The following is a 10,292-nucleotide window of genomic DNA, read 5'->3' as shown; positions in this document are numbered from 1 at the left end:
TATCAAAATGGCGCCTACAGGGTGGACGCATACAATAGTACCGGAATGGTACTTTATTAGGTTGGTACGTGTGGTGTTATCAAAATGGCGCCTACAGGGTGGATGCATATAACGGTACAAAAATAATGTCTATTAGGTACAATTGCACATAATGTTAACGACCAACTTGTAAGAAACTCACGTTAGGCCATCGGTCTGAAGGAATCCTGATCCACAGGCGAATCCGTATCCGTGCGGTCCCCATTTCTTCCCATAGCAAGTTTTGCAATAAACATCTTTGTCGGGTCCGTCGCACGCGATGATGGAGTCCAAAGTTTTGGTGCAGTCGTGACACTTGTAGCACTTCCTGTGCCATTCGCGGCCCTTGGCGAGGACCTGTTCGGCCGCGAAGACAACGCCACCGCAACGGGGGCAACCCTTGCCAGGTGGCGCCTTGATCGCGGCGGTGTCGACCACGGTGGTGCGAGGAGCAGCATCGCTTTAGAAATTAATCCGCCGTTACCCATCTCGACTTTTCTCCTCGAACAAACAAACCCCTTCGAATCCCGAGTGGCACGAATAAGATAAACGTTTCGATTTCCTTTGACCGATTTTCAAATTTTTCAAATTTTTTATTGCGATGCTTTCTGGTTGGTTCGTGCGACTCGACGTGTCCGAGTATTTGTAAATTCAAAAAGGGGCGAATCCCATGCAAACGAGGAGTCGATCGATACTATTTGGCAATCACAAGGAGGGTTCTTAACGAAAACGACGAACAATTCATTCCATAACGACCTTGAAGGTTTATAGACGGGGTTGATTATTCCGGACGTGAATGATTCATGAGTTGTTCCTGGTGAATTTTTAAATTACCCGCCAATTGGGAACAGGTGGCGATCAACCATGGGAATAATATACAGGGTGTCCCAAAAATGTTGTAACACTTTGAAAGGGGTGGTTCGGGAGGTGATTTGAAACAACTTTTTCCTTAGCGAAAATCTTGTCCGAAGCTTCGTTGAGGAGATATTAACAGAAAACCCCGGACCAATCAGAGCGCGAGTAGGCCGGCGGAGGCGGACGCCTAGCGCGTGGTCTACGCCTACCGCGGGCGCGCCGGCCTACTCGCGCTCTGATTGGTCCAGGGTTTTCTATTAATATCTCCTCAACGAAGCTTCGGACAAGATTTTCGCTAAGGAAAAAGTTGTTTCAAATCACCTTCCGAACCACCTCTTTCAAGGATTCTAAACTCCACCATTTTTGTGACAATTATCTACAAGTCAATCCCGTCATATTTTCCAAAATTTATTATCGATTAAAAAATACTCCACCTCCGTTGACTCCAGTATAATCAACCTCGTGTAACCAGGGGGTTGGTTTTATCGCACCAGGAGTATAAAGGTGTTATTCACACTATAGCTTGCAAAAATGGCTCCAAGGTAGAAACTGGAGGTGAGTAACACAGCGCAAAGCGTTAAAGCGTCGATTCATGTGTATGTATGTACAATTGTACACGTGTATCCGTACGTGAAGACACATGCACTCGTTCTTTCACTCTCCAGCTAGAATATTAAACGGAGGATCGACGTCCGTCTTGGTCCATCGTGACTTTATTTAGACGTTACATTTTTTTCAATAACAATTCCTTAGGTCGTACGTAATAATTCTTTAGGGGAATTAGTCGGATAAACTAGCACATACATACACACACACACACACACACGCACACAGAGAGAGTTGGCGAAACCACAGAGTACTCTTACAGAGACGAAACTCGATTATCGAGGGAGATATAAAGAGAATCGTCGGAGAAGATCCAAATATTGGGCTTGGAAAGGGGGTGGGGGGTTCAGAGGGAACCAATGGCGCCACCTACGCGGCGCGGTGTCACTGCGCATGCGCAGCGTACACAGTAGTCCATAAGTCTGCGCGTTCCACGTTCCAAGCTCTGAATTAATAATTAATTCACGAAATTTTTCACGAAGGTAAATTAATATGGTGCCATCAGGATTTTTCGACAGGATTTTTCATTTTGAGATGAGTTCAGGCCCCCTAAGACCACTCTGTGACAAATCTGGAATAACTATGGGTGGGGGTAGGGGGGGTGCGCGTACCCCTCGTCCTCAATATCGCACTGCAGCCCGATCCACATAACCCCAGCGTGGCCAATACCTCGCGGACCGAATTTCTTCGGATAGCAAGCTGTTAAGCAGACAAGCGTATCATATATAGTAAGAGTGTAGAGGCAGAGCCGGGATATCTCTGGTGTGTTCCCGTCTCAGTCCCACCACTGAAAACCCACCCATTGGCGTAGCAGTCGCTTTGTAGGGCGCCACCGCCCTGGCCGTAGCCATAACCCTTCGGTCCGAATCTCTTTCCGTAGCATACTGCAGAGAACACCGGTTAAAGGTATCTGGGCACCATTTTTTACTTTTCGCGGACGTAACGCACGGGAACACGACGTTCAATATTTCTTTCGATTCGTTACGGAAGTCTTGCGAGCCAAGTACAGAATTTTTCTTTCGGAGTTGAGGTTCATTTTTACGAGACCATGACAATTTTTGAAAATTGCAAATGACGGCTGAAAGAACTAATTGCGCCACCAGCGCCCTCAGTAGGGCCCTCACGGCCCTGGAATTTTCATTCTGAGGTCAGGATTAATTTTCATGTGGCCCTTAACAATTTTTGAAAATTGCAAATGGTGGCTGAAGGAACTAATTGCGCCACCATTGCCACCAGTAGGGTGAAAAGAAGCGTTTTATTATTATCGAAACGTCTCCGGCCCTGGAATTTTCATTCTGAGGTCAGGATTAATTTTCATGTGGCCCTTAACAATTTTTGAAAATTGCAAATGGTGGCTAAAGGAACTAATTGCGCCACCAGCGCCCCCAGTAGGGTGAAAAGAAGCGTTTTATTATTATCGAAACGACTCCGGCCCTGGAATTTTCATTCTGAGGTCAAGATTAATTTTCATGTACCCCTTAACAATTTTTGAAAATTGCAAATGGCGGCTAAAGGAACTAATTGTCCCACCAGCGCCCCCAGTAGGTTGAAAAGAAGCGTTTTATTATTATCGAAACGACTTCGGCCCTGGAATTTTCATTCTGAGGTCAGGATTAATTTTCATGTACCCCTTAACAATTTTTGAAAATTGTAAATGATGTATGAAGAAAGTTATGACGTCACGAGTGCGTCTGGTGGGGGGCCCACTGACGCTAGGCCTGTGGCTACCGCGCAGGCGCCATAATGGCGGCCGCTCTAGTGTGAACGTTTTGAGATTGTTTATATACTCAAAGGTGAACGTGCACTACGTGCAGTCTCGGTCGTAAGCGTGCACGTGACACTGTTCGTAAACATGTGGGACACAGGGGCTCTCAGGACTTGGAAACTCGTTTATCTTGGATTAACTCGCAAGACTTCCTTATCTCCAGGTACGAGGTACTACAATTATTTACCGATTCTCTTAATTAGCGTATACGAAATATCGAAACGATCGAAAATCAATTTGAACTAACGGGAATATTTGATGACAATATTAACTTGAACGACGAAGCTCCAATTTGAATTACTCTTACATCTTTGTATATTTCGTTTAATTATTTAAATCATTAATTAAATATTATCGGACTTGAATCGCCCAACTTCGCAAACATATTGCCTTTGTTTATAAATTGTCCATTTAAACTTTGTCGAGATAATTAATTATTCAATTTCGTAAATTGGTTATCGAACAACCATTGCATAACATAACCTAGGACACGCGTCCTGTGCGTTACGTTCCCGCGAGCATGTTCGCACGCAGTCCTTACCTTTGCAGTAAATGTCCTTGTCAGGACCTTCGCAGCAGTTGATGGAATCTAATCTCTTGGTGCAGTTGGCACATTTAAAACATTCCTTGTGCCATTGCTGCGTGGGACACAAAGGGACACGTGTTAGTCACCGAAAAGTTCTTGGAATCGGGGTAAACAAATGTTATGTTACACATAGTTATTCCCGTTTAGAAGTTGCGAGTGTCGTCAGAAATTTTCAATCAAAAATCTATTAATTAACCAATGTTGGTGATCGTTCGCGTTATTTCAAGTATCGGGCTCTTGTTTCAAAGTAAAACCAGAAAAAGAAATAAAAATAAAAACAGTGTGGCGAACAAGGTTGCTACCGTACAAAATTCATTTCAAATTAAAGACTGTTTCTAAATAGCCCGGTAGATAAAGTGTCAACGGAAGCTAGGCTCGTTTTAATCTGCGCAACTATCGGTGTAAGTGTCGTGGCCGCCTTTATTTCTCGCTGTAAACTCTAGAGGGCAGAGCAAACGCTCGTGGGCCCCTCTAGCGGACTCGATCGACACTCGACGCGTCCGCCATGACAGTTTCGACTCTAATGAAAATTTGCCCATTGACAAAGTTTTTCGTACTTGATCGAGGACCGTTAAAAAGAAATAAACAGAAACATTCGACAGACAAGAACAGATGGATAAAATACGACGAAAAATGAAACAACGAGGGAGGGGGTGATCGATGGTGGGATAGTGGCGGCGGTGGTGGTGGTGGGGGGGGGGGGGGTGCACAATTGAAAAAAAAGTAAAGATACGTCTTGGATTGCAAAAAGATACCTCGACAATATATCTCGCGATCGGGACCATCGCAATGAAGCGTCGAGTCCAGAGACCGTTGACAGACTTTGCACTTGTAGCATGACTTATGGTAAGCCTAATCACAAGAAGCAGGAATAACCATGATGTGCCCGGCGACAGGCGAATTTTCATGGGGCTAACGAGTCGCAGGGACGGAGGAGGGTTCGGGAGGGGGCCGGGGGAGGTGGGGAGTTCCTTGGTGCCGCGACGAGCAATTCGTAGTTCGTCCGAACCGATATCGGAGAAAACTGGTACAGTCTCGACGAAGGGGGTAGAGGGGGAGTATATTGGCTAATATACAGGGTGTGCCAAAAATGTTGTAACTCATTGAGGGGGGTGGTTCGGAAGGTGATTTGAAACAACTTTTTCCTTAACGAAATTGCTGTACGAGGCTTCGCTATGGAGATATTTACGGAAAACACCGGACCAATCGGAGCGCGCGTATACCGTTGGAGCGCCCGCAGTAGGCGTGGCTACGCGTTAGGCGACCGCCCTCCGCCGGCATACTCGCGCTCTGATTGGTCGAGCTTTATCTATTAATATCTCCTTAACGAAGCCTCGTACAACATTTTCGCTAAGGAAAAAGTTATTTCAAATCACTTCCCGGACCACCTCTTTCAATGACCTCCACCATTTTTGGGACACCCTGCATGTATAATATACTGTATGTATACGATTACAAAATACGACAAATTTTGAAAATAAACTAATAACATTTTCCGATAAACATTGATTAATCTTGGAAAATTAATATAAATATAATATATCGCATAAATTGGATGTATGCTCGATACCATTTGTGTTTAATTGAAAAACAAAATACCAAAGCCTCTTTCAGAAAATTGTGTAAATAAATCAAATGATAATTATTCGAAATAGTAATTGAAATTTTAACAAGAACCAAGGAACTAAGGAACCAAGTACTATTTTTCCCAAAATAATTATTTAGGAACGTATGGCGGTTGTTAGTTTATTTTTAAAAGTTTTCGTATTTTGTAATCGTATATATACAGTATATTATATGTATATTTGTTGCGAGGTTTGCGTGACGAGAAAAATTGTTCTTTTGAAAAGTAACGAACGTTTGTCTATAACAAAATGGTCGGAAAAGTTTTAATTTTCGTGTAACGATAGATGTTTAAAAATTGAAAGAGACACGTGAAATTGTCGTTCTCCTTGTTATCGATAAATAAGAAAATTGTAAACAATTTATTCTTTTAAAAAATGACAAATGATCATTTAAAAAATTTAATTAAATTTAAAAATTGTTATTTAATGTTTTTTTTTTTTTTAATTGTATTTCTTTAAGAAGGATTCGAGTTTGCTAAGTAGCCACAAGTAGGAACTAGCTTGACCCATTGTACAGGCCTAAAATAACTCGAGCTCATTGTTCCCTTCGTGTGGAAGTTGGCTCACTGCACAGACAGTGGAACACTCAATCAATGTTAAGATACAGTGTAGCAATTGTAATTCGGTCAGTTAACTCTCTGTGACGTACAAGCTACGCGTGATGTTTACTATAGTCTGTTCCTGGTAGCGAATTTTAATCCCAAACATGTATGCACAGAAAATAGAATAGAATATAGAGATATAGTATAAGAAGGTATTTTAACAAGTCACATACAATATAGTAATGCATAACAAATTTCAAACTATAGTTAAACATTGTATAATGTAAAAATTGTTTACCTATAAATGCATTGCAAAGTGATACTAAAAAGTATATTTTATTCTTCGAAAAGAAAATTGTAGAATAAAATCAAACATCGTACAATTATAAGCGGTGATAGAGAATAGCTCACTTGGTAGAGCGAGTGACTGACAGTCCTCGGGTCGCGGGTTCGAATCTCCGCCGACTTATGTGTTTTTATAATTTGTAAATTTCTATTTCTCGAAGCATTATATGTTAAAATATCATCTCATATTTAATTTTCACTAATTTCGATATTCCATGTCAATTGTATGTTGATGTTAATGTGTTGAGGTTAGATTTCTTTATCGGCAAGTGGTACTGAAGGGTCGTAAAGGTTCTATAAGCCCTACAAAAGGCAATAAAAGGATCTAATAAATCCTCCAAGGGACACGAAAAGTTCTACTACCCTCATGCTTGAAAATACTACAACGCTCTATTCAATCTCTCATCGATAGGATGACGGATAATCGGTAGTCCGAGAGGTCCAATTAGGGTTCAGGCGGTTCCGCGTCTCGCTCCAAGTTATTTTCCAACGTAAAACTGGTAGCGAGCAGCCAGTTGGTGGTCTGCCAACCGTCGACGTAAGTCGAGAAAAGTTTTTGGGCCGCCACCAACTGCAACAAGCTACCAAAGACTCGTACTCCGGTTTCTCCACCGCTCTCACGTTTCTTTTTTCCCCTCATTGTTATGAAATTATCCGTGTTTCGTCATACGATAAGATTACGGTGGATGATCGCGGTTCTGGCACCGCGTCAGCTGGTCAATTTTAGCCACGGATCGTTCGACGCCATCTTGGAATTCGCGGACCAACCGTAACCGATACCCGTGGACTCCATTTGCGAGGAACTTTTCGCTCAAATAACGAAATCGCGTGTTGAGAAGGGACTCTCTAACGGAATTAATTAAATGGACACTTTGGACTGAGATCCGTCTAAAAATTTCTTTTTAATTTTTTATTTTGTTTTTCGTTATGAATTAATTGTACGAAACTGAGCGAGCGTCGGATTTCGAGACAAATTTTGGAGTAAACAAGTCATTTCGAAAACTATTTTAAATATAACAAATGCTACGATAATACGTCCCAGTAAAATATTGCTTCGAGTAAAATAATTTATACAGGGTGTCCCAAAAATGGTGGAGGTCATTGAAAGTGGTGGTTCGGGAGGTGATTTGAAACAACTTTTTCCTTAGCGAAAATATTGTCCGTGGCTTCGTTAAGGAGATATTAACAGAAAACCCCGACCAATCAGAGCGCGAGTATGCCGATGGAGCGCCCCCTGATTGGTTGGGGTTTTTTGTTAACATCTCCTCAACGAAGCCTCGGACAACATTTTCGCTAAGGAAAAAGTTGTTTCAAATCACCTCCCGAACCACCTCTTTCAATGTGTTACAACATTTTTCGGACACCCTGTATACACAGTGTAGAGGTGATTTGAAACAACTTTTTCCTTAGCGAAAATATTGTCCGTGGCTTCGTTAAGGAGATATTAACAGAAAACCCCGACCAATCAGAGCGTGAGTATGCCGATGGAGCGCCAGCAGTGGGCGTGGCTGCGCGCTAGGTGGCCGCGCTAATACGCTACCACGAGCGCTCCATCGGCATACTCGCGCTCTGATTGGTCCGGGCTTTTCCGTTAATATTTCCTAAACGAAGGCTCGTACGACATTTTCGCTAAGGAAAAAGTTGTTTCAAATCACCTTCCGAATCACCCCCTCCTCAATGAGTTATAACATTTTTGGGGCACCCTGTATTTAATTTTTGCGACACCCTGTATTTAATTTTTGGGGAATCAGAAAGTCTCCAGAAAAATAACGGTGGACTTTCTATTTCCTCGTAATTCTTGCATTAACTTCGATTCTCGGAGATAAGATTGGGATAAAAAAAGAAAAAAATTGATTTCGTGGCGTTGCTCGACACCACGTCGCGGCACCAAGGTGACGATTAGAGTCCTACATCTACGGTGGTGGGGGTTCTATCGGGGTAGAAACTCACCCTTCCGCGCGCCAACATCTGCTCAGCGGCGTAGACGTATCCTCCGCACCGGGGGCATCCCTCTCCTTCGGGCGCCTTTGCAATGGCGCGTGGCTCCATCACGGCGTTCGATCCTCGCGCGAGCTCCCTAAAAACGTGACCCGTTGTAGCGATCAGATTCTCACAACCGTCGAAATCAGCGGTGGTTCCCAACTGGTGTGCTCCAATGACCACTCCCACCCCCCGAAAAAGAAATAAAAAACACGAGCAGTACACCTTAAATCTTACAATTATTCTTAGAAATCGTTGCCACAAATTAAATGCAAACGAGGTGGTCGATTGTTCGTGGGCGTTGGAGTGGGGGTTGGGAACCACCAGGGTGAAGCAAAAATAGTAGAAAAAAACACCACCACAAAAAAGAAACAGAAGAAAGGGAATCGAGCAGCGAAAGCGGCACGGAGGAACTTGGAATTCGTTTCGAGGAGGAAGATACAAAAATTTACGCGAATTGTCCAAGGTTCTAAGAAATTTTTGTATCTTTGCTTGCGATATCGGCGTGTAGTTTGCGCCACCGGTTCGCGCGCTGAGAGAATCCGGGAGCTCCGGAGTCGGACGGAGTCCGTGAAAGCACGTCGAACGGATTGGAAGTTCCGGGCGCCGTTCCGCCGCTCGCAGTTTCGGCAACGCAAGGTACAAAAGTATTACCAGAAACCCGTCACAGAATAACAAATGTTTGGTTAGGGTGTTAGGCACATGTTAGCAGTCGGTTAGTATCCCTTTTCCCGTTTGCAACCACGCAAGTGGCTTCCGCCGAGCCCCGAGAGGAGAGCCAAGAAGCGGATCGTGTGTTCACAATAAATAAATAATACACTTTACTCGGAAAAAAAAGAGAGAAGAAAAAAGAAAGTAAAAGTGAGGACAAAGAGCGAGGCAGAGGGTTACGGAGGAGAGGGGAGGAGGTGCGATTGAGGGGCGGGAAAGAGGGGTAGAAAGACGAGAGAGAAAAGAAAGTTCGTCTGAGGAGGAGAGAGAGAGAATCGCAGCTGAGTTTGAACCGAGGTGCCTTGCTGAAGCTTCGTCTACGGTTTTTATCTCTACGGCCGTGCGTGATCTCTGTAAGCCAAGCGTGTGCTGGAGATGGGCGAAACTCTTGTCTAAATAACATTCTTGAATAACCAGTAAAACGTACAACGACGAATAGAACATTTTTAGTCGACAGGGGAATGTTTTAAATCCCGAGTAGAAAATTTCAAGCGGTTAATCGACCTTCTAGCGAATGAAAAAATTGTCGAATAATCTTCGAAGGATATCGAATAACGAATAAAAAGTTTCGAATAATAAATGGACCTTTCCGAATTACATATAGGGGATATCGAATAATGAATTGGGATTTTCAAATGTGATACAGGGAATTTGAAATAACACTTAGTTATTAACACGTAGAGTAATTGTGATTCTTAAATAACAAATACAAAAATTCGAATAACGAATATAGGTCGTTGAATAACGAATACAAAATTGCAAATAACGAGTCGGCCCTTCTTAAATAACAGTTAAAAAATTTCAAATAATCAATTGACCTTCTCGAATGACATGTGCATAATTTCGAATAACGAATAAATGTACGAATAACGAATACAAAATTGCAAATAAGTATGCGATCCTTCATACATAACAGTTAAAAAATTTCAAATAATCAATTAACCTTCTCGAATGACAAATGGATAATTTCGAATAACGAATAAATGTACGAATAACGAATACAAAATTGCAAATAACGAGTTGGCCCTTCTTACATAACAGTTAAAAAATTTCGAATAATAAATTAACCTTCTCGAATGACATATGCATATTTTCGAATAACGAATAAATGTACGAATAACGAATATAAAATTGCAAATAAGTAGTCGATCCTTCATAAATAACAGTTAAAAAATTTCGAATAATCAATTGACCTTCTCGAATGACATGTGCATAATTTCGAATAACGAATAAATGTACGAATAACGAATAAAAAATTG

At 42.3% G+C, this 10,292-nt stretch overlaps 1 protein-coding gene and 1 long non-coding RNA gene across 3 annotated transcripts in view; one reads left to right on the top strand and one right to left on the bottom strand.

The window, feature by feature from the left end:
* Positions 1-10,292, bottom strand: part of LOC128881834 (muscle LIM protein Mlp84B-like) — a 24,602-nt gene that overhangs the window by 3,038 nt on the left and 11,272 nt on the right. The window contains exons 4-7 of one of the 2 annotated variants that reach the window (XM_054133202.1): positions 8,293-8,419; positions 3,786-3,882; positions 2,279-2,363; positions 182-478 (exon numbers count right to left, since the gene is read on the bottom strand). In XM_054133202.1, coding sequence (XP_053989177.1) covers positions 182-478; positions 2,279-2,363; positions 3,786-3,882; positions 8,293-8,419 — 606 coding nt within the window. Of the gene's footprint in view, positions 1-181; positions 479-2,090; positions 2,179-2,278; positions 2,364-3,785; positions 3,883-8,292; positions 8,420-10,292 lie in introns of those variants that run through there. The other variant, XM_054133203.1, reaches the window with a different exon arrangement.
* Positions 2,614-10,292, top strand: part of LOC128881845 (uncharacterized) — a 25,207-nt gene continuing 17,528 nt past the window's right edge. Inside the window, exon 1 of the long non-coding RNA XR_008458194.1 lies at positions 2,614-3,407. This is a non-coding gene — a long non-coding RNA (uncharacterized LOC128881845). The remainder of the gene's footprint in view (positions 3,408-10,292) is intronic.

The sequence above is a fragment of the Hylaeus volcanicus genome, chromosome 9 (assembly GCF_026283585.1).
Source record: "Hylaeus volcanicus isolate JK05 chromosome 9, UHH_iyHylVolc1.0_haploid, whole genome shotgun sequence".
Classification (NCBI taxonomy): Eukaryota; Metazoa; Arthropoda; class Insecta; order Hymenoptera; family Colletidae; genus Hylaeus; species Hylaeus volcanicus.
Note: the sequence above shows the minus strand (reverse complement) of the source record. Positions and strands in the feature narration are given on the sequence as shown.